Raw genomic sequence first — 25,922 nt, 5'->3', positions numbered from 1 at the left:
ATGGAGCAAAGAACGTTTAGTGTTAATCCAGAAGTCAAACAACAACGTTTAGTGTGTTTAATGACGAATTTTGCAATCTTGGTGCAGTTAATGATGAACTCTAGACATTTCATTTTTCTTATTTTAGTTTCAAGTTGACTTCGGTCTTCTTGTTCTTAGTTCTGTTATTTGTAACCTCTGTTTATAAGATTTTAGTTCATTGTCACTCTTTGCCTAGCCATCGGAAATAAATTTTAAAAAATAGCTTCAGATAAATTGTTCATTAAGTAACGTTGTTATTACATCCAGTTTTTTAAACTGAACATTAGAGCCAATTTCTTCATTCTGCGAATATGTTATTTTTTGTTTCATAATTTTGTTATTATTTATTGATTGTGATTTAATAATAACTAACATTTTATCATTGATACTGTGTATTTGAGGCAAAAAACTGTGGAAATTCAGATACACAGTCTCGCGTGCTGGAAATTAAAAAAAAAAAAAAAAAAAAGTTCGTACAGTGTTGCCATTGCATGCTATGAATTTGTTAAGTTTCTTAATCAAAATACTCATAAATGGTTTATAAAATATGAAAGTGATAATAAAACAAATTCCATATTTTATATTCCAGATCCTCATATTCAGGCTGAAACTTGCGTTATTCAAAATTCTATGGCTCTAGGTAACCTTATTTTATCACAGTGAGAGAAACATACATTTATGCGGATTATTCATTATTTAGTTTCTTTAAATATAACGCAGGGCGATAATAGTCGGTGGCAACAATCTGAAAAGTGAAACGAACATTTAAAGTTTACAACGCAAAACGCCAAAACGAAATTAATGGCTCCTCTGGGCTAAGGTCTTTTGGGCTAAAAAAAGTTTTTAAATAATAAGCTATACTTTAAAATGAATATACTCTTTAATGCAGTTAAAGGAGTAAAATAATGTGTCACATAAGTTTGATGGAAGTAATGGATTGAACAATTCTATGTATAGAATTCACCTACAGTTTTATGTCGCAAATAATAAAAGCCTAAATAACCAAATCTATTATCTTAATTGCATTATCACACGAATAAGCAATTTTCTTTTTAAATTTATCATGCGGTTTCTTGCTTTTATAATTCCATATATAAAATTATAGATGAATTCTGTAAATAAAATTATTTAATTTATTTTTCCCATTAAATTATATGATACATTATTTCTCCTTTCAACGCATTCATTATCATATCTCTTTTAAATAAAAGCTTATTGTATAAAAGCTTTCCTTTAGTTGTACTTAATTAAAGTATGCGGATTATTATTTGCTTTCACAAAGCAGGAGACTGCGCAAGAAAATTAAGGGCAATTCTAAATATTCTTTCAGAAAACAAAATTCAGTTATGAAAGTCGCAAGCAAGAAAATTAAGTTATTTTTTTATGTTAGAAAGAAGAAGTTTATGTTAGAAAAGACTGGTTTGAAAGAATGTTTTTCTGGGTTCCCCACCCCCCTCACTCCCATTTGTTTAAAGGGCGTCAACCCAGAAGGACTATTAATTTTGCTTTGACATTTTTCGTCGATCCACTTTCTGATTCACTTTTCAAACTGTTGCCACCAAATATCAAAGCCCCGTATTATATTTAAAGAAATTAAATAATGAAGAATCTGCATAAATATATGTAGTATGTTTCTCGCACTGTGATAAAGTAACGGTCATCAAATTTTGAATAACGTAATTCTCAACCGAATATAGGCATCTGTAAGCACTAATTTTATTTTTTTCTATTTTGTTTTATGATCTATTTCATATTTTGTCAGACATTAAATAATTCTTGATTAACAAAGTCAACGATTTCCAAGCGAGGAATTACAACACTGTACGAAAACAAAATTTTGTCTTCAGCGCTATGTATCGGGAATTCCAAAGATAGGCTCATTTTAAAATTATTTTGAGATATTGCTGTTGAATTGAATTTTATAGTTTAAGAGCGAAGAATTTAGAGAGCGAAGAATTAAGAGCGAAGAATAAGATATTTAATAAATAAAGGTAACACACGAAACGTTAAAAAAAGTCCCTTTGGGCGTAATGTAAAAGCTAGGAACCTAAATTATTTTTTTCGCTTTTTTCCCCCTGTCTTTTCTCAGTTGATAATATAAACGTCCAGGTTTCTTACTAAAATGGCTGTGCAAAACATTTTGCCTTTTTTATTATTAAAATTTTCTATGTTTACTTTATTTATTAAATATCCCATTCTTGGCATTGCGCCACATAAAATCCGATCCTACGGCAAAATCACAAAATGTTTAAAATCATCATATCTTTATAATTTTCAATATACAGTCTCGCCTGTTTGAGAAAAAAATGTTTCATACCTCACCGTGTTCCCACTGCTGACTTTGAAATCGTTTAATTTATGTATCAAAGTTTTACAAAATAGGAAAGAGATAATAAAACAAATTCGAATTTCAAAATTCGGACTTCCAGGTGCCCATGCTTAATGGAGGACTATTATTCAAAATTTGATGGATTTAGGTACCTCTGCTTTTTTTTTTTTACATTTTTAAACATACGTACATTCATGCAGATTGTTCATTATTTAATTTCTTTAAATAGGGTCGATAATATTTGGTGACCACAATTTGAAAAATGGTAGAACACATCTAAATGTTTGGACGCAAAATGTCATTCGGAACAAACGTCTATTTTGGGCTAATAATTGCTTAGATTTTTAATTTAACAGCAAAATGATATATGTATGTCATATGCCTCAAAAGCATCCACGTCAAAGAACAGATAAGAAAAAATTAATTAATGTTATTGTAGGAAACACTAATGTAGGATCAATAGGAGAAAAATCATTACCAAATTTCGTACATTTACATTTCATGGATCACCAAAATTAGAGTCATATCTCGTTGGCCTAAAGCTGTACTAAAATACTAAGAATTCGAATCTGATGCGATCTCGGTAGAAACGGCTATGGTTTGGTTTTGTGGTTTATATTGTATATTATGCGAACAGGAGACATTTTTTTCATAGAAAGTCCTCAACGAAGGCTTCCCTCGCTTTAGAGAGGTAGCACTTTTAGATATTTGCGAATGAAGATAAGCACGAAAATTCCCACTCGTAACCCGGTCGGAACTACCCGTATTCAGCGGTCTTACTATCTAGCCGCTCAGAGTCGAAAGCGAGTGGAAAAAAAAAATTAGGATTAATAATAAAAAAAATCTTTATTCATAAAAATTATTCATCGAAAATAATAATAATAATAAATAAGTAATGAGTGAAAAATTGAATTATAATAAACTTAAATATTTAAAAAATAATTAAATCGGGAAGGGGGGAAACACACTGACTGGAAATTTAGATTAAGAGGAAAAATATATATTTCAGAGAAAGATATAAAAATATCTGTTAAGCTAAATGGAAAATAATTTATGTAAATGGCCACTTGCTTGGACATAATGAATGAAGTTCAAATGACATTTCTTCGGTATCTGCAGAATATTAAATCAACATACAGAAATTAATTGCAAGCATGTGCTACGTATTTCTGACGGCAACGCGTAATAAAATGTTATATGATTTCATATAATATGCTACCAAGACCCTAATTAAAGTAAAACACGAGATTCAAACAGGAGCAGACTCAGACTCCGGCACCGTAATGCACGAATCTATGTCCTGGTTGAACAGAATTAAACAAATGTTACGGCACACGAGGGACATGTAAAGAGTTCGAGCGACACAGGATCATAAAATTCGCAGTAATAATAAAGCCGCCCACGACACTGCGTCCTACCGGCGACAGAAACATGAAAAAGTGACCACAAAGAATCGTTGCATCCGATCGAACTGCGTACTCCGCCCCGGGGGGGTGACAGCATTCGTTTTTAATGATGACACTATTTAGCCTTTGAAGCAGAGGGGAGTTGTTGAAACAACAACTAGACATTCGGATCGTCACATTACTCATCTGCCCGAAACCACAATAGGTCGAGAACACCGAAACCACGCCGCAGGAAAAAAAGAACCGCTGGCGACGGTTCATAAAAGCGCGCAAAATTCGCTTGTCAGACGCAGTAGTCACGTGTATGTTCGCGGGCACCTCTCCGCACGACAGGCAGGGCTAGAAAAACGCGTGGGCGATCGTAGCCGGCGAATAAATTCTGGTGTCTTCCCGTCCTCCTCCCCCTGCTGACCTTTCCCGACGAACCAATAACTGTCGAGTTGCGCGCGCTTTGGTTGAGGGAAAATCGGCACACGGCGCTGATCTGGCGCGAGAGCAGGAGCGGACGAAAACCTCCCGGACGATACTAGCCGGACGCTGTACTCGAACTCATTCTCTTTCGTCGTCTGCTGCCGATATTATAAGATACCTACCGCCTTGCTTCGCTGCACCCCCCAACCCTCTAGCACCGTCTTTGTTACAACCCTGGATTTTTAGACCATGAACGCGTGAATTTGCTTACACCTGTTTGATTGAGCCGAAACAAACAAAAAGAAAAAGTACCGAAAATTTGGGAATTTGGACTTAGCTAGTCGTTAAAAAAAAAGTTTAAAAATATTTGTAGACGCAGCTGTGCCAGAATGACGTTGCTTCCGCTTCTGTTCACTACTGGACTGCTACTGCTGACGACGGCAACGACGGCCCGCGGGCAGTATGAAGACAACAGCAATAGTAACTCTTTACGAAAAAGCCACCACAGTAATTTTTTCATGGCGCTGGCCCCTTCTAACCAGATGTACCACAAAATGCAGCAACAGCAACAGCACAACAGGGTTGCTGATCCATTGGAGACGACCGATGCGAAAAGCTCGAAATCCGTCGGAGGGCCACCTGATGACAACCAGTACAGAATTCCTTGGATTGAGATGATGCCCCGGCGCGAATCCAGGAGCAGAAGAGTGAAAAAACTTCCTCCGCCAAACGGTGGACACGTTCAACCCAAGCCGAAGGCCAAGACTCAGATCCCTGTAGACACACACCCTACATCAAGAGAAGCTAGAGGACGAGACAACAATCGCTACGATGTACCCTTAATTGGTAAGTTCTCACCTACTTCCTTCGCGATGGGATGTCCCTTTTTTCTTGCTTTGCTCGACTCATGGTTTCTCAAACTGGCGATACATGTACCAATAATGGTACATTACATTATTTTAGATTGGTAGAACTTATACACAAAAGATTTAAATGAATGCTAAATGGCGCCCCCTTTCGTACGTATATTGGTACATGGTGATACATGTATTTTTTCCTTCTTTATGTGGTAAAAAATTTAAAAAGTTTGAGAATCCCTGACTTAGTTCGGTCCTTGAAACGAAAATAGACTGCCATTTGTTGCTTTGTTTACGTTACTAGGTTGCTATTTTTTCCCCTTTCGAAGCAATTTTTCCCTTTCCAATGAATTAGTTCAACCGTGAGTTTTACTACCATTACGTGTTTGGTAGTATTTTTGACATTTATTTTCCATGCAGTTTGTGTGTGTTAAAAGGCAAAATATTTTCGGTGGAATTTTCGAGGACAGTTTTGCACTATACTTAATGGGACACGGAACGTTAAAACAAAAATGTTCTTATTTAGTCTTTGTTCAAAATTTAAAACACAATTTTTAATTTTTGTTTAAAATTTAATTTAAATTTCTTTTTTTGTTGTTTAAAGCTTCTTAGAACTATGCACATTATCCATGCTTTTTTCATAAATATGTAATTAACTTAACAGTGGCAGAAATAATACATTAAAAAAATTAAAATAAAGGTGTACATTTTCACGCTTTTAATATTTATATAGTCCGTTGAGCATAAAATTTAATCAGAAATCTACACTATATTGCGTAATCAATAGACACAAAATGGCAAATGAATTCAAAACAAAAAGGAAAAATTGCACTGAAAAATATATTATTCATTGAGTTTTACACGTATTGTTAAAACTTTTAATTCTTCATTATTTTGGAAAAATGACTGATGATTCCTGGAAAAAAATTAAAAATACTGAAATTCACTTTTAGATCCCTTTTGATTAGTATCAGGATCATGTGAAAAAAAATGAAAACGCTTTGATAAAAATTAAGACACAAGGGATAATATAAAATTCCAAAATTTTAAAAATCTTCAATGTCGTTCAAGAGGCCCTTAAATGCCCAAGTCTGGCGAAGAATATAAAGTTCCGAAGTTTTGCAGGAAACTTGCAGATTTGAATATATCTTCCCCTCGAAATGTCCCATCTAGAGCTAAAACTCGGGTCACAGTTAAATTTGAACAATTAATAAAACACTAGTGTAATTGCAATAGCAAAATGAACGATGTGAATAAATTAAGGCTTCTATAATCCATAAAAATCCAGCCAAACAAACGTTTTGCTTTTCAGTTTGCATATTTGATTAGAAATTAGTTTCATTTCTGAGTTGAGATTCTTTGCAAACTTATTAAATCCGTTCTTCATTCTGTTTTCAAATATATCGCAATGGACGTTCAATTCTTTGAATATTTTCTAATGAAAATTTGAATAAATCTAATTTAATTAATACTTCGAACAAGAGAGTGCACAACTTATAAAAAGGGTTCCGTTTTTCCATATTTCTAGAACGTTATGTTCTTCAGTAACCTCTTTAGTGTTCGAATTACATATTATACGCTTTCATATTTTTCGCCTTTTTACATATTATACGCCTTTATGCAAATTTTACTTATTTCTCAATAAATTTCTAATTTTGGAAAGAGTTCAGGTAAACTACTTAGAAAAATGAATTCTATAAAAGGCATTTCGTTTCTACTTAAAACATGTTTTCCAACTGATCTCAAAACATTTTATTCAAAGACAAAATCATAAGCGGTTCTCAGAATGCATCAATTTTCTTTCGCAAACACGTTTATGGATTGCGACAATCATTTGAGTACCGATTCCACTTGTTGCAGTCTTCCGAAGATGGCGGATTCACGTTTTTGTGTTTTGCAGATAGTCCCCAAATACCTACGGAGCTTTAATTTTTTTCTTATTATTTTGTTAAGCTTTAGATTGTTTATTTAATATTTTACATGGAATCCAGATTTTTTTAAATTGATTCTACAAGAATTTTTATTATCAAACGAAAAGACATTGCGTTCTGTCATTTTTTGCTCCGCATAAATTCAAACTGCTCGTAAAGGAAGCTGCAGCGCATTTTTGAAATTCTTCGTTTTATTTTTGACTTTAGAAGTTCAGTAACGTGAATAAATCATGTTTTCGAACATATACCGCAGTTTTTCATGACGGAAAGTTTTAAAATGTTTTCGTTCGGTATTGATGTTGTACTCTGACTGCAGTAATTTTAAAATTTTATACAAATTTGTTTTATTTTTTCTTATAGCTGCTCTCAGTGAATCAATTTAAATAAAATTTTTAATAATTTTTCCTCAACAGCCAGAATTATTATATTTTATACAGTGATATTTATAACAATGCTGCTTGAATAAATTACTTTTCAGAATACCCAAAATATTGTAGTATTTCAAAAAATATTTAAAAACTTCAAACATTCAAAACCAAAAATTAATTTATTAATAATAAATACAGAAAGAATTATACTATTTTAATAAAACACTTCAGAAACACTATATTATTTTGATAATATACATTCTGTTTTTTTTTAAACCTTAATTTGTAGTGTCATTATTTTCGTTATCAGTATCACTTTTCGTTGCCATTATTATTGCTTTTTCCATATCTTAGTCAAAAATAATTGGTCAGAAAAATAAGTCATCCATTTGAATCACTAATTGCACGATTGTTTTAAATAAAGGGAATCTTTCCTATAACTACCGAAGATATTAAATGATTTTAACCTCCTGTAGCGATGGTCATTGTAGAAGGGAAATGTTCAGTACTGATATTTATTTCTGTTCTCGGAAATACAGGTCATTTTCAACTGTAGTCATCTTAAATAAGATTTCCGCCATGAAACCGTTCACTTTAGTTGGTACTTGTAAAAAAGTAAGGAATTAAGTTTAAAAAAAAAAAAATAATAATCCACCACTTTTAGTCCGAAGGTCGTTAGATCAGAATTTAGTTTTGACATTTTGTGGCGTTTCAATATAAACAGCATTTCACTTTTCAAATTGGTACCATAAAATATTCTCACTCTCTACCTTATTTAAAGAAATGAAATAACGAAGAGTCTGCATAAATATATGTATGTTTCTTGAATTGTGATAAAACAACGGCACCTAGAGCCATCCAGTTTTGAATAAAGTACGTCTCCACCCGAATATGGGCATCTGGAAATGCAAGTTTGGAATTTGTTTTATGATCTATTTCATGTTTTGTAAAGCAATTATGAGTTTTGATTAAGAAACTCAACGATTTCAAAGCGAGCAATGGCAATACTGCACGGGAAAAAACTTTTTTTTTATCTCCCGCGCACGAGACTCTGTATCGGAAATCCTAAAGATATGCTCTTTTCAAATTATTTTGGGATACTGCTGTTGAATTGAATTTTGTGATTTAAGTGCGAAGAACATGGTATTTAATAACTAAAGGTAACACACGAAACGTTAAAAAAAACATTTGGGTGTAATATAAAATCTGAAAACTTTCATATAGTTTTAATTTTGTTGTTCTAATTTGTTGTTATTGTCGTTTTATCATTATTTATTTTTTATATCATGGTCATTTTTGTTTTCATTATCAATACTTTATTCTCACTTTTTTGATAAAAAATAATAAATCATTTATTGTTGCCAATAATGTTTTGCGGAACATTTCCATTTAATTTAAAATAAAATAGAAATAGAAACTACAGAAAGTTAGTCAAAGTATAATTTTTTTATTTATTAGCAGACTGAAGATGTCTATGCAGATCTATCTATGCAGATAAAGTCATTACTGAAAAAGTCTGTATTGAATTTGTACTTTGAATTCAATATTTTTATATGAATTAGTATACATTTCTTCCTAAATTAATTATTTTATTATCAGCGGAGGAAAGTTAAAGTGAGATTGATTTAGGAAGATTAATACAGTTATAATATATGTTTATAACAAACTCCTGCATATAATGAATGCTGTTATAACAAACAGCTGTTTATAACAAACTCCTGCATATAATGAATGAGTTTTCCAGTACGATTTCCTGTATTTTTAATGCTGTATATGGTTATTATTAGCATTCCAACGTATAAAAATCGGATATAGAGATCTGGAAGTCTATCTTCTAGTAAATTTTATTTTCTTAGCCCAAAGGGGCTATTAATTTCGTTTTGGCATTTTGCGTTGATTGACTATAAATGTCGGTTCACTTTTCAAATTGTTGCCACCAAATATTATCTCTCTGTGTTATATTTAAAGAAATAAAATAATGAAGAATCTGCATCAATGTATGTATGTTTCTCGCACTGTGATAAAACAACGGTACCTGGAGCTATCCAATTTTGAATAACGTAATCTTCCACCGACTATAGAAGTTGGAATTTGTTTTATTATCGATTTCATATTTTGTAAAATTTAAGCGAATTTTTGATTAAGAAACTCAAGATTTCAAAGCGAGCAATGGCAACACTGTACGAAAAAAATAATATTTTTATCTCCAGCGCGCGAGATTGTGTATCGGAAATTTTAAAGATAGGCTCATTTTAAAATTATCTTGCGATATTGCTGTTGAATTGAATTTTACGGTTCAAGTGCGAAAAACATGATTTGTAATAAATAAATATAACACACAAAAAGTTAAAAAAGCGTGCTCTTTGGGCGTAATGTTAAATCTGAAAGCTTTCAGTTTTGTATTATTATTTTCATTAGTTTTTTAAAAACGTTTTTGAAACTTTTAGCTGAAACTAATAGCAACTCTTAAAATCATCCTTTATTTTAGGCTTCTAAGATGATCACATTGCTGTTCTTTACCCGCTTCTCTCTCTTCTTTCTGAACTGAGGTTATGAAAGACAGATCTTTTATCTAATTATTGGAAACTCAGGACGTATAATAAGCACATCTTAAGGGTCATAATGTGTTACGAAAATGAATATGCTAAGTTATAAATGAGTATTTTAGAGCGAGCTTTATCTTATTTACTCTGTCTTATTTTAGAGAGAGGTATAGCGTATTTACTCCCACATTTTTCTCTGTCGAGTATTTTTCTCCTTAGATTTTTTTCAGTATCTTATTTGGAAATATCTGATTTAATTCAACATTGCAAAACGTACACACAAGCAAGAAAATGTTTTGTTTAAGCAAAAAGAATTCCACAGTTGAAATAGGAAGAAAAAGGGAGAAAAACACGCTAGTAAATACGAAGGATATTTTTTGCACTTTATTTATTTCCTCGAATTATTCTAATTCAGCTTACTATCCCGCGAGGCAAGTTGAAAATGACACGAAAAACTGCGAATTTTTAAAATGATATAGCCTGGTCAATTTTTGTCTTCTGGAATCAAACTTCTAATTTTATTTTTTTCACAACGAGTATTAAAACTTCCAAAATTTAAGTTTAGGAACCGGGAGACAGCATTAAAAGTTATATTTCGTTGTTTGCCCAAAATTGTTTTAAAAATTTGTGCATAAAAGATTCTTGAGATTTGAATCAGTATGCAAATTCCAAAGTTCCAAAGCTCTTTGGGATATTTATTTGACAGGGAATAAACCTGTTTCTGAATGTTATTCATAAAAATAATCTCATTTCATCGAATTTCACCTTTTATCCTATTGTAGATTTAGCCTATTGTATTTGATTTTCGATTCAGCGTCAGTAAGTGTATTGAAATTGTATAAGCAAAAGGTTAAAATATAGGTCAGAAAACTTGAAAGAGTTTTATCGGATAAGAAAAGTGATGGACGTCGTTTAAAACTGTCAGTTTTCTAAAAGATAAGTTACCGAGTTAGTGAAGTTAGCTAAGGAGAAGCTGGGCAGTATGTTTCGTATTATTTAAATGTCTGCTGTCACGGGTTTATTTTCCGGCGCAGGTTGTCATAAGCTGCACAGTTCAGAAAACAATTATAATGGTTTACACAATTATGTTGATGCTCAAATCATAGTTTTAATACTAAGAAATACTTTAAAGCTCTGTAAAACAATTGGAATGACGCGAATAAAAGGAGAAGAAACAAACATTGCTAAAAAAGCACGATTCGTATCTAAATTGGACAAACTATATGTAGCTGTATAATTTCTCCAACTAAAAGATAAGAAAATATTTATTTTTCTTAGCACTCTTTCGTATCTAAAATAACAGTTCTTCATGTATAAGCAGGCATACCCATACGAAAATGCATACTTTTGTCATAGAAATAGGTGTAGTTTGTCTACCCTGTAGGGATTTATATTTATTTTAAATTACCAATTTTATTTATTTTAATTTCTTTCTTATAATCCTCTATTCCACTCATTACCAATGCCAAAATATTTAAATTTGGCAGCGCGCGTGAAGAAATGTAAATTCTACCTTGAGAAGAAAAAGTATAAATACCGATTTTTAGAAGGAAAAGTTAGAGAGTTAGGCTTCTGTAGCGTGAGCTTATATTTCTGAAGTTATTGCTGGTTTACGTGGAATTAAAGATTTTACTTTGCTGCCACTAGTTTCGATGCGATTTTAAGTAACAGGAGTTTTCTGAGGTCCGTAACGTGATTTCTACTACTGGTTAATACCTCGAAATTTTATTTTAGTTCTACCGACCGAGTGAGGCGTAGTATGTTAGCGTCAAGTTCACGCATTGTAAATTTTAAAGAGTTTAATAAAGAATACTTTTAACCCTTCTCCTGTTCAGTTCCTACACGCACTTACTTCACGTACAGTTGTCACTTAGAAGATAGGCAAGTTTTTCTCACAACCCTTTACGTACAGATTTGATCAGCATTCATTTGTACCTACTAACTCAGGAAATTATATATAGCTGCATAATTTTACCAACTACTAAATATGAAAAAGCGCTAAAGAAATGAGGACTTTCCTAACACTTATTCATTGTCTAGTAGTTGGGTAAATTAGTAGTTATCTAGTAGTCTTCCAATTTTTTCCATCATTCGGTTGATAGTTACATCACAATAATTTAAAAAAACATAGTGTTAGATAAATAAAACAGAAAAACCAAATGAGTGTTACTTCCTATTTAATGTAAACAAAAAAAAAAAAATTAAAATACTATATGTAAAAGAAAACTCAAAGGTCTCAGATTTTAAATTACGTCCAAATATGCGTTTTTTTAACATTTTATGTGTTATCTTTATTTATTAAATATCATGTTCTTTGCACTTAAATCATAAAATTCAGTTCAACAGCAATAACGCAAAATAATTTTAAAATGAGCCTATCTTTAGAATATTTGATACAGAGTCTCGCGCGCTGGAGATAAAAATGTCTTTTTTTCGTACAGTGTTGCCATTGCTCGCTTTGAAATCCTTGAATTGGTTAATGAGATATTCGTTAAAGTTTTACAAAATATGAAATCGATAATAAAACAAATTCCTTATTTCAAATTTGGTCTTCCAGATGCCCATATTCGCAGCAGGATTACGTTGTTCTAAATTAGATGACTCTAGGTACCGTAGTTTTATCACAATGCGAGAAACATTCGTACATACATTTAGGCACATTCTTCATTACTTAATTTCTTTAAATATAATACAGGGCGATAATATTTGGTGGCAACAATTTGAAAAATGAAATAACGCTTTTAGTGAATAAACGCAAAATGCTCAAAAGAAATTAATAGTCCTTTTGGGCAAATCGCCCCTTTGGACTAAAAAAAAGAAAAAAAAAAGAAAAAATTTAAAAACCAAAAACAGTAAGCTTTCAGATTTTACATTAAGCCCAAAGTGGCGTTTTTATAACGTTTTATGTGTTACCATAATTTACTGAGTGTCAAGTTCTCCGCACGTAAACCGTAAAATTCAGTTCCACAGCAATATCGCAAAATAATTTTGAAATAAGCATATCTTTGGAATTTCCGATATACAGTCTCACGCGCTGGAGATAAAAATGTTTTTCCTGTACAACACTGCCATTGCTCGCTTTGAAATTGTTGAGCTTCTTAATCGAAAATTCGTTCAGTGTTAAAAAATATGAAATTGATAATAAAACCCCAAATTATGGCTTCCACATGCCCATATTCGGTGATGGATTACGTTATTAAAAATTCGATTTCTATAGGTTCCGTTGTTTCATCACAATGCGAAAGATGTCATATATTTATGCAGATTCTTCATTATTTAATTTCTTTAAATATAACACAGGGTTCTAATATTTGGTGGCAACAATTAAAAAAGTGATTCGCCATTTATAGTGAATCGATGAAAAATGCCAAAACGATATTAATAGTCCTTCTGGGGAATTCTTTCCTTTGAGCTAATAAATATTAACATTCTTAGCGTATTTATTACTGTACAGGATGCGTGTATGAGTTAGGCACCATTTTCAGAAAGGTATTTTACGAATCAAATATATATTGCTGTGAAACAAATATACATCTTCAAAAAAAAATTTGGTAAGATAAATACATAAATTTAAATAATACATAAAAAAGTGTACGTTGCTATATTTATGTTGAATTTGTGAATCAAAATTAATGGTTTATTAGGAAAAGGGGTGCAAAACTTTACTGAACAATGACTCAATCTACGAAACAGTTAGAGAATTGTGAATTTCGCACGTTCCAACGTTCATTTTTTTAAATTTTAGACCTTATCTAAATTTACACCACTTTTTTAAAATTCTTGTAAAAATATTTTCACTTGGTGATCATACAGAATTGTGAAGACTGCAAACGTTATTATTATAATGTAGATAAGATTTAATAAAATTGGTATCGTAATAAAAGCAAAAGCGTTTTGTGTATTTCTAATGGCTTGGTCTGACACTTCATTTAACGCGCTGTGATTAGGTTTTGAGAGATTTAATTTATCCATTTTTTAATATGTGTTAATCGAACACAAATGGGGAAACTTTTGAGGTAAACTTTGCTTCTGTAATAATTAAGATATCAATCTGAATTGGAAATACGATCACATAATTGGTAATAAAACCTTTATTTTGAATATATATATATATATATATACTTTATAACGAAATAAATGGAAATGAATAGATGAAAATAAGTATTTATTGATTTATTTTTTAATATTCCTAATTATAAGCATTTGTAAAAAATTGCTTTAAGTAATTATTTGTCGAACTTCGGGTAATAACTCATTTACTTTAATTACAGCTTGCTTGAAACATAATTTTAAAATAAAATATTTTATTAAAAACTAATAAATCTCTTAAAATTGTACTTACTTTTTATCATAAAAACATATTTTCCTTTCTAAATTGCTTAATGTAAAACCGCACAAATTAAAAATAATTGAATTAGGAATTCGGAATAATTACTATTTAATTAAGTAATTACATTATAGAAATTAGATTTGTAAATGCAATGTAAATAATAAAGTAACGTGTGGGAAGATGTGGTGTTCCCAAACGGTCATGCCAAAAATATTGAGTAGAATTCTTCTACCCGAGAGAAATAGTATGTCGTCCTCTGATTATTAAACTGGTAAAAATGTAGAAAACGAAGACTGCTGGTAGTAGAAGAAAGGTGTATTACGTTAACTGTAACTGAATTCGGCAAACAAACATTTATAACTTCCTTGTACGAAGTAAAAGAAGTATTCAAATCTGGAAAAATTGCAGGCATCATATTTCAAGCAAAATATCCACTTTCATCGCTCTCAAATCCATTTTTCCGAAAATGGATTTAAAAATGCATTTAAAATGTATTTAGTAAAGATTTTTTTCCGTGACGTCTGTACGTAGGCAGGTATGTACTTCGCATAACTGAAAAAAGAGAAGCTTTAGTGCTTTAGTACGTTGGAATTTTGTATAGGGAACTGCTATAACATGTGGTTGTGCACCTCCATTTTCGGTTGCAATCGGCCGCACAAAAAGTACACACATATGTACATATACCCACTCTGTTAACTGACTGGGGTGAGCTCAATGTTTTTATTATTGTAAATGTTGTAGACTGTGCATTTTTTGCTTTAAAAGTGATCGAATTCTATTGTTCTTACGGTCCCGTTTATACCTTTAATTGATCTGCGTGCATTAGTTATAGAATTATCAACTATTTAAAAGTTGTTGAAGTGCTAAAAAGTCTAACGAAGCCGTCATTTGTGTACATATGAAGCTCTTACTAGAATAGTAAATTACGTCAGTTCCTGCACCAACCTCAGTGTCTTTTTGCCGAATGGGACGAAAATTAAGCTTTCAGTGTTGTGAACCGAAAACTGTTATTGCCCGCTGGCCAAATTGCTCGTTTTTGCATAGAAACTCTGATTTTAATTGCAAATACTTCTTAAATGTGTTAAACTTAATTTGGTTTTTTTTTGTTTTCCTATGTTTTACTTACAACTGTTTTTTTTTTCATTGTAAAACTAAATGAAAAATTGAGAATTGTTCTATAATTGGGCAAATGCAGTAAAAATGATAAATTTATTAAACAATAATAACAATATGCTAAAAATGTATTGTGTTATTCATCTGAATATTTACTTAATGTGAATATGAAGTGTATCACATATAAATATCTTAAATGACACTTAAAGTACTCATACAGTTTCCCATTTCAATTTTTAAAAATATCTATGACATATTAATATTTCTTTAAATTTATCCACGTAGGCAAATCATACAGAAATAGAAAATGTTCCGATTTATTCAGAAGATAACAGAGCCGACAACCGTTTTTTTTCCTTTGAATTTTCTAGGATAAATATCTTTTACATTGAATTATCTGCAGACACTTTTGAGTTATTTATTAAATATATTTATAGAACAAGCTTATTTCATTAAACTTGAGAATCTCTCTGGATTTTATTCTTTATATAAGAGAAAACGTCACTTCAAAGAAATTTTCGACAGCATAAACTTTTTGTATGTAGATGTTAATTTATTTTTAGTATTCTTTGATTTGATAAATAGAACTGCTGAAGTCATTTTCCTTAGAAAAGGTAATTTTAAATACATTCAGGTTTCTTTTGCTATCATTTAAAGTGATTTATTTTCTTCTTCTGTAGTATTTTAAATGTTAGCCTCGTTTAATTAAGCGTCAGTTTACGATTGGAAGTGACACTGCGCTTTAAAGAGTTAAGATTAAAGATTTATTATAAGCTTTTTATTTAGTCCACTCCTGGTGTTTCACTGTGAATAGAATTTTGTCAATTGCTGCTAACAAACTTCTCAAGCTATTGAGTTCAAATTTTGAACATGTATTGTTTGCAGATGACAATGCAAATGTGGTGAAGCGACGTTTCCAAAATTCGATTTAGCTTTCTTTGTTTCTTTAGCCTAAAGTGGCAATTGGCTCAGAAGGGCTATTAATTTCGTTTTGGCATTTTGCGTCGGTTTACTATAAACGACGAATCACTTTTCAAATTGTTGCAACAAAATATTAGAGCTCTGTATTATATATAAAGAAATTAAATAATGAAGAATCTGCATAAATGTATGTATGTTTCTCGCATTGTGATAAAACGAGGCTACCTACAGCTATCCAATTTTGAATAACGTACGTCTAGACCCGAATATGGGCATCCGAATTTGGAATTTGCTTTATTATCATTTTTATATTTTGTAACACTTTAACAAATTTTTTTATTAGCAAGCTCAACGATTTCAAAGCGAGCAATGACAGCAATGTACGTAAAACGGAATATTTTTTATCTTTATTCTTATTCTTTATTTTTATCTTTTATCTTTACGAGACTGAGTATGGGAAATTATAAAGTTATGCTCAATTTAAGATTATTTTGGGACATTGCTGTTTGATTGAATTTTATAGTTTAAGTGCGAAGAGCATGATATTTAATAATTAAAGATAACACACAAAATGTTAAAAAAGGCCCTTTTGGGCGTGATGTAAAATTTGAAAGGTTTCAGATTTGATATTTTAATTGTATTTTACTATTTAAAAAAATTTTGAACAATAATTCTAGTAGAAGTTAAATTAGCTTGCTAAATTGGAATCTACTGGGAAATCATATCATTGGGTAAAGTGTAGGTTACTTTGGTTTCTTTTGTCAGAGTGAGTTTGATCTAGGGAAACAGGTTTATCTTTAGGGGTTAGATTTACTGCTAATTCATTGCCTGTTAATATGATTTCATTTTATTTCCGATACACTTAGATACATATTTTCTTGTTTTTAATTTGTTAGGTATTACTACTTATACTTGCTAGCATTATACAAGTTTTTTGAATGTGCATTTGAAAATATTTTCCGTTCATACTTCAAGATGTGTTTTGTTTCAAGATTTGAAAGGCCCACCAGCGGCCGAGCGGTAAAGACGCTGAACACTGGTAGTTCGGTCCGAGGTTCGAATCCCGCGAACGGGCTGGCTGCCTGGGCGTTTTCGTGGTTTTCCCCATGTGTAACGTGTATACGAGCCAGTTTCCCTTAGAAAGTCCTCCACGAAAGGCATCCCTCCCCATTGGCAGATAGCCCTAGTGTGCTTTGCCATAATTAAATACACCACACCACACCACCAAGATTTGAAAGTAGTATTTTGAACGTTACGCAAACAATACGGAACTGAACTTTATGACATTGCTCTAATCTTAAAATTAGTGAAATTTGGTTTAGTTGGGCCGTTGCTATTCTGTGCTATTTGTATCATTCGTTTTCTCTTATTTCTTATCCATTTCTGTTATAAGGTATTTCTCCCACCTTCCTATCGTGCCTTCGTGGTGTAGTAGTGGTCAGCACACTGAGCCGGTTTCAGAAGTCCGTGGTTCGATTCCCGGTGAAGCCGTTTACTAATGTTTCATATCTCCGGCTTTTCTAATGTCTCTACAGTGGCGCCCGAACTAAAAAGGGTGTTGGATGATGATTCTCCTCACCCAGGATTTGGAGATTGGATCCTCTAAAAACCTCAGTCGGCCTTTAAAAAGGGAAGTATATAAGGTATTTCTCCCGCCTTCCTAGCGTGCCTTCGTGGTGTAGTGGTCAGCACACTGAGCCGATTTCAGAGGTCCGTGGTTCGATTCCCGGCGAAGGCGATTGCTAATGTTTTATTTCTCCGGCTTTTCTAATGTCTCTACACTGTTTATTTAATATTAGATAGGTATGTTGTTTTTAACAAGCTTTAAATTTTCCAAGGCAGTGACAGAATAGTTGAAACTCCTGAAAATGGTAGTTCGACATAGCTTGGATTCAAATCCCGGCGGAACGGGCTGGTTGCATGGTTGGTTTTTTGTTATCCCTAGGTGTAAGTGAATACGAACCAGTTTACCTCAGAAGGTGGTGCGCGAAGACATCCCTCCTCTTAGACAGATAGCCTCGTAGTTTTTCCATCTTCAAATATCCTAACCTTTGTACTTAATTTTCATTTGTATTCCCACCTCATTTGTCTGTTTCTTTTCAGGTGCTATGTTAGCTTTCTTGGTTGATATTACGTCCTCTTTAGGTTTTACTTCATTCATAATTTAAAGAAGTTTACATAAGTGAATGTAACCTACTGTGCGTTGAAACAGATTGAAAGTCATGTATGATGTTAACTACTTTTAATACTAGCTGCCGAAAATACACAAAATACATAATGATTTTAATGAGTGCAGCTGGTGTCATTTCACGGTTACAGTTAGAAATTAATAAATAATACAAAGGGAGAACTACATTTATTGTTTTAAATCGCTTAGACTGTTAATCAATCACAGACAAGTTAAATTTGAAAGGAAAAATAAATATCTTACTCTTTGCTGAATGGCAACATACTGGCGCGGGGAAGATAAAAATGTTTTATCTTGGGCGGTGGCAGCATATTTCTTTTAAATCTTTGAGTTCTGTAATTAAATTGGAAACATAAACACACGCCGTATGCACAGAACATCAAAGAATTAAAAAAGCAATTTCAAAATACAAAATTCTGGCTTCGAGGTGCATGCGTTTGGAAGAAGGACTATGTATTTCAATCTAGGTATTCAATCCTTACTAAATCTAGGTGTTGCAATTTTCCACACTGCTAGGAACATGCACACAGATTCTTTATTATTTAGCGACCTCACTTTTTTCCTTGAGAGAGAGTCCTCGATTTGAAAAGTGTCTAAAGACGTCAGAAACGAGGCACACTCGTCAGATTTAAAATGTGATCTGGATCGTTATTCTTGAGAGAGACTCATTGCTTCGTAATTTGTAACTTCCAGAATTCGGGGAAAATAAAGGACATTTATACCTTAACTGATCACACTTTTCCCAAAGGGGGCTTGTATTAGTATCACACAAAGCTTTCTGTCTTTTAAAGTTCACTTTGTAATAAAGTGAACTTTAAAAGGTTCACTTATATTAAAGTGAATCATTATCATTATTATAAAGTTAATAAATCATTTTATAATAAAGTGAAGTTTAAAATACTTTTAAAGTTCCCTTTAAAAGGCGGAAAGTAGGAATGCTTTTCCAAGTCCATTTCAGCTAGCATTAAAAAAGGAACTTTTTCGAAAATGTGCCTTTAGGAGGTAGTCGTTTTTTAATTTTCAGATAAGAGTCTTGGGAGGAGAAGAGGATTTTTTTTCTGCCTAGGGTGACGCTGTTGAATATCCTTGAGTATGATAAGTACGTGGTTGAAGCTGATTTATCTCGAACTTTTAAAATGGTTTTGACATTTGTCAAAAAGATGAAAGAAACACTTCTATCGTAAACTGAAGCCAATTTCAGAGGCAACAAGTTTATCATTGGAAGCAAAAGATGTAGCAAATATCTGGTTTTTGTAGGACGATGAACTGGTTAATAATAAAGATTGGAATGCACGGAAAAAAATGTACACTGCGGGGGGGGAGGGGACAGTTCTATAGCTCTCGTTCGACTGGGCCGATTCACGAAATTCAACTTGACGTTTTTCGTGTCTCGAAAACGTAACTTACGATGTATATTAGATTTATATATAACGTTGTTCTAATACAGGTAATTTATATAAAATCGGACTTTTTCTGAAATGACATTCCAATTTTTTTTCCATATTTTGATTCTACGACTCAAATTATGCCTAAATATTAAATTTTGTAATATGTGGTTCGAAATGTACGGATAAATTTAAAATTCTATCTTGGTACGTATACTTCAGTTCGTGCCAAGAATAAGTCACTACTTAATTTATAGCAACTTATTTTCCTTTCCTTTTTTATCATTGCGCTCGAGCTGAAGAAAAGTCATCGTTCATACATTCAAATAATTTTAACAAAACCATATTTGGTGTTATTATCGCTTGTGACGAATATGACAAATTTCAAAACGCGCCAATATGAAAATTCACGTATATCGTACGAACGTTTGAATAAAAAACTATATTCTTTTTGCAGTTTATGTTTATAAATACATCTACTTTAAGATGACGGTAAAAGTGTTATAGGCTATAATTAAATTGTTTTCGAAAAAGTTACAAAAAATATTTTAAAATACAAATTTTTAAAATAAATCATAAAAAATGGGCGAATTTTTTTTGGAACGAATCTAAGTTTGGAAATGTCAAAGGAAGAATAAAATAAGTTTAATATAAAAGAGATATTAATAGTAGATTCGATTAACCTGGAGAAGCTAAAATTTTGTGAGTTAGTGTTTTAAAAACGACTCTGCGATTTTTACAAAACTTTGCACTTTGGCATAATTTAGGTGGTATAATCGAAATACGGAAACAATTGGTACCAAGTTTCAGAAAAAGTCCTATTTTGTGTCAAAATACCTATGTTAGAGCAACGCTATAAATAAATCTAATATATATTCTAAGTCGCACTTTCTAGTCATGGAAAACGCAAGTTGAATTTTGAGAATCGGTCCAGTATAAGAGATATAAAACTGTCCCATTCTTTTTGTGCAAGGTGTCCATGAGTTAATACGTAGAGAGTTACGTACATGCGGTACCATGAGTTAATACGTAGCCGTAAAATTCCAAGGATTATCAGCTTGATCTTAAACTGGTGCTCTAATTTACGTTGCATGATTGGAGGGAAGTTCATCTATAGCGTGAATATAAGACTTAAAACTCAAAGAAAATAGCAACTGCTGAAAGTTTTAAGTGAGCCAGATCTTGTGGTCAGAGTTAAAGTGACGCTTAGCTCAGAAGCATGAAGAGTCGCTAGGCTCCGCCCATTTGTACAACTCATCTAAACCGCTGCCAATTCGCAGTTTTGAATGTTAGCTCATGCCGTGAGTCTTGCGGTTTTCTAAAATAGGTTTTAGAAGAAATAAAAAAGTAAGTTACTTAATTTTAATAAGTTTTACACCGTGTCCACATAGGTTTTTACCCGACTTTTATTTTCTGAACACTTAGTCGCAAGTCGCAGATATACAGTTATAAATAGGTTTTGAATAATGCAAATATTCGTCTTTTGGTAATTCTAAATCAATTTCGTAAACATTAAGAAATCTATTATTTTATACTTTAAGTCACCTCCTTCTCATGTTTAGAAAAACTGTATTCATTATGAAATGCAAATTACAAAATGTGTAACTCCTATAAAGCAGGAAATGGCCGAAATATGTTATATTAAAATAGGATATCATATCAGTTGATGTCAGCAAGCATTCTGTGCTTATTAATCAGCGTTGAATGGGATATAAATGAAGTTCTAACTTTGGAAAAATTTAATTTGAAACAATTATATGCAAAATCGTAAACCACGAATCTCCTTTCGGAAAGAAACCGTAATTTTCGTCTACGACAGTAACGTCTGTGAAATTACGTCTAGGACCAACTGTTGTGAAATTAAAGACGTTTGTGTGGGTCAGTGTATATTCCCCATCTGAATCAGCAACATTCCCCTGACTCTGTAATATGCCATTCCTAAAAACGACAGGCGACTCATTTGCAAAAACGTCGTAAAAAATTGGTTCCAAGTTCTTCATATGCGTTGTATTCCCTTCAATGAATAACCCACCAGCGGCCGAGCAGTAAAGTCGCTGAACACTGTAAGTTCGGTCCGAGGTTCGAAACCAGCGAATGGGCGGGCTGCATGGGTGTTTTCGTGGTTTTCCACATGTGTAACGTGTATACGAGCTAGTTTCCCTTAGAACGTTCTCCACGAAGGCATCCCTCCCCATATTCAGATAGCCCTAGTGTGCTTTGCCATAATTAAATACACCAACACACCACCCTTCGATGAATAGCAGTTTGCAAATTTCGAATCACTAGTCACTACGCCTTTCAGGAAAGCAGAAAGTTTCACGCGAATAATAGAGCAGTGTAGATATTCATACATTCTCTTCGATTAGCATCAGTTTACAACCTTCGTGTCATGGTCTTTAGTAGGACAGTAGATAGTGACGAATTCACTTATGCTAATTCACTAAAGTTGCGTATGGATTTTCCTCAACTGCAACTTTAAAACCCATCATACATCATTACGGAAAAGAACATGGCACCCGCAGAGTATGGTAGCTTTCAAGTTATCCTCACCTTGGCGAAATTTGCTGAAACATCGTTGGCACTTGATAGTATTCAAAACACCTTTACTGTACAATTGCTTTGCATTTTACTGCATGTTCTGTACTCGTGCTTCGTAAAACATGACGGGCTTCCAAGCCGGTATTCTTCTAAACCGAGCTCTCTTTAGTTAGATGTGTTTATACACCCTTGAAAATCGCTTGTTCAGCGAGTTAGAATAGATTCAACAAGTCTTGTCTGAATAACGACATTACTTATGGAACATCTTAATAATAAAAACACTTGAAAGTGTTGTAACTCTCCAACTTAGACTTCTGTTTCGACTAGAAAGGCTGTAATATTTTCGGTTAGCATAATTCTTAAGTGCACATTTGATACGGCAACCGAGACAAGGGCTCCAATACGGATCAGTGGGTTTCTGATACTCTGGTGACGTTGAAGTTCTGAAAGGTGTTGTTTACGTTTTGTTTTTCATGTTCCGCAGCTGTTATGTGCTGGATTTGCAGTATCCAGCATATATTTGTATTTCTTTTAAATTATTGAACAGCGTAGGGAAATCTTTATAATTACTTATCTAATTTTTCATTTTTGATTTGATCTAATTTTTCACAAGGAATGCACAATGTTTTAATTACATTTTCAACTACTTTGATTCAAGTGGTTCAAGTTGCTACTCGAAATTACCACTTGGAGCTCCTATTTCCATTATGGAAACTTCTTCATCGATTGTGATATCGATATGCAATTATGAATTACTCTTCCGGTCAGCTCTCATCTCAGGAGCAACTCCTGAAACGCAGCGGTCAGCGCTGTTTTCTTCACACAGGAATTGGTCTCAGCAAGCTTTACAAGTTAAAAAAATCATCCAAATGACAAGTGTTTCATATTTTATTTCAGTGTCACATTCGCTATTTTGACAGAAAATGTCCTTTCGTTGTAAATTTTTCTTGTTGTAAATTATTTATATGTGTGACTGTCTGTCTACAGTTCTTCAAATGTAGAATCTGTCTATATACAAATTTAGAATTAGGAATGATTACATTGTCTCTTTCGTACGGGCTCTTAATGGATTGAATGCACACAGAACAGATGATAGCTTGATAAAAATCATTTTCACAAAAGAAACTATTAACAGTTCTAGAATTTTTCACAGAAGTACTTTTACAGCTTAATAAGGCAGAGAACAATCAGTAGTTACCACTTTGAACAACTAAGAACGTTGATAATAATGCAATGCTAAGCGAGATAAAGATCGCTCGGAGATCTAATTCTGAATTAAAAACTAAGAACTGATACTCTCTCAAGTCTTATGTAGTTTTCTCCCGTGCCCTCGAGAAATCTCTAAAACCGTCCGTTTCTCGAAATCACTGGAAGGCATATACAGTTAAAATTGCATATAAAGGCCGGATACGGTTACAGTTACATAAAGGGATCGATTACAGTACCAATTGCAGTTATACAGGAACCGGAACAAAATGTCGCAAAATGGTAGCTAGGTGTGGCTACCTTTGGCGTTCTTGCCAAAATTGGCGACGAAAATGAGTCGCAAAACCCATCGTCAGCTTGGCGGTCTGTCGCCAATTTAGCGAAATAGCTATTTACTTCAGTGTACATCTTGCCCCTGTAATCTTCGTTTACCGGCAGAGCTTCGTCTCTTGAGGCATTTCATGTTAGATTACAAAAAATTCGTAGCAGTATATTAAAACAAGCACTGTTGCATTTTAATCGACGTTTAATGAACGTGTATATTGTGATAAAACGCTGCATAAAAGTTTTGCTGCTGTAATTTTTATGCATTTTAGCATTTTAATCAACTTAAAAGGAGCGGATGTATTTTAATAAATACTGTGTAAGAGGTTTCACCGTGGTAGTATAAATATTGGGGAGAAGCTAGAAAAAAGGAATAATAACGAATGCTCTTGTACACTATTGTTTCCCACTATTGTTGTTTATCTGCTTTATTAATAGTGCTGTAAATTTCTGTAAAAATTTGAATCTTTTTTGGTTGCATTATTATTTTTGTTTACTGCTATGATATTTCATAACTTTTTATTTATTTATTCGCATAATTTTTGCATTTTAGTTGTAAATAGTTTTAGCTTTTATTTTAGTGAAATTGAATTTGTGGCTATATGTGCTGCATATAATTATTTAAATATTATACAGAATTGCATAGTCTTTAATTGTGAATCCAACGAGGTTTTAAAGTGTTAAAACAGCTCAACTAAAAAGCAAGCTATCAGCAGAAACGCTCCTGAGGGGACTTGGTGATAATATAAATGCATTTTATTAGTGATCTGTCTAATAAAATATTCAATATTTTCATAGAATGACGTTATAAATGTTTTTCATATTTTGTAAACTTTTAATGAATTTTTCATTAACAAACTCAATGATTTGAAAGTGAGCAGTGGTAACACTGTTCAAAATAAATCATTTTTATCAGCAACGCGCGAGACCGTCTAGCGAAAATTCTAAAGATATGTTGTTTTTAAATACTTTGTGATGTTGCTGTTGATTTGAATTTTATGTGGTATAAGCTCCAAGAACGTGATGTTTAATAAATAAAGTAAGCAAATATAATATGAATAGTAGAAAGACAAATAGATTTGTAAGCCATCTTACTAAGAAAACAGGACGTTGATACGATGAACTAAGGAAATACGTAAAGAAAAAGGAAAGTGTATGAAAACGTATTGGAAATTCTAAATATGCTGCTTTTAAATTTTTTATGATTTTTTTCTCTTAAATTATATGTGGCGTAAATGGGAAGAAAACGATGCTTAATGGAAAAGCTAAAAAGACAAAAAAAATTTAAATGGGTTAGCAGGCCTGAGTGCAACAGCAGACTGGCAGACGAAGAACTCAGTGAAAGCATAAAAAAGCTGAACAATCGTTTTCTAGCTACCGTTGAAAACTTTATTTATATTAAATTAGTCAAGATATATCATTGTTTTGAAGGATACGTTTTTCTCTTTGTTTAACGTTATCGTTCTGTTAATTCCATCAAAATATCTGTAGAAACACGTGACCACATTAAGCGGCGTGTGCTGTAGTAGCATTTTATGAAACATTAAGGTCACCCCGGATAATAAGTTGTTTAGCGCATGCGCCGTGCATACATTAATGTTTACAGCACGAGTCAACAAGAAAGCGTGCTCTAAAAAAGGAGCAAAATTGTTGATTGTTCGAAGAAAGACCTTCATTTGATGAGTTGCCAAATTTCTATTTTGAGCACCTCGCTACCAATCAATATTCCTCATTCTGAATTCCCAGTTCAGTGCCCGAAGCTACTTGTATCTCCGTCTACCCCCTTACCTCCCCACAATCAGTAGTCGGCTTCTAGTATTCGCAGTTTTCATACGCACGTAAAATTCCCTCTCCTGAATGGAGAGAGAATGAATGCACTATTTAATAGGTGCTATAAATATTGCGAGTTAATGAGCTTTTTATAAACTTACGCTGCTTGCGAAAGAGCAATTCTTCAGAAATTTAAATTTAAAAGATGTTCCTAAGCTTAAGGCCGTCATTCGAAAATTCGTCTAATTTTACGTTAATGCTGCGTCCTGTGAATGAGATAT

At 32.7% G+C, this 25,922-nt stretch overlaps 1 protein-coding gene across 1 annotated transcript in view; it reads left to right on the top strand.

Moving 5' to 3' along the window:
- Nucleotides 1-4,086: 4,086 nt before the first annotated feature.
- Nucleotides 4,087-25,922, top strand: part of LOC118183073 (uncharacterized) — a 342,207-nt gene continuing 320,371 nt past the window's right edge. The window contains exon 1 of the mRNA XM_035352500.2: nucleotides 4,087-5,013. Coding sequence (XP_035208391.1) covers nucleotides 4,557-5,013 — 457 coding nt within the window. The 5' untranslated portion in view covers nucleotides 4,087-4,556. The remainder of the gene's footprint in view (nucleotides 5,014-25,922) is intronic.

Source organism: Stegodyphus dumicola, chromosome 3 (genome assembly GCF_044657685.1).
Source record: "Stegodyphus dumicola isolate Sdum_Otavi_A_Nest chromosome 3, ASM4465768v1".
Classification (NCBI taxonomy): domain Eukaryota; kingdom Metazoa; phylum Arthropoda; class Arachnida; order Araneae; family Eresidae; genus Stegodyphus; species Stegodyphus dumicola.
This window is presented reverse-complemented; position numbering and strand designations above follow the sequence as displayed.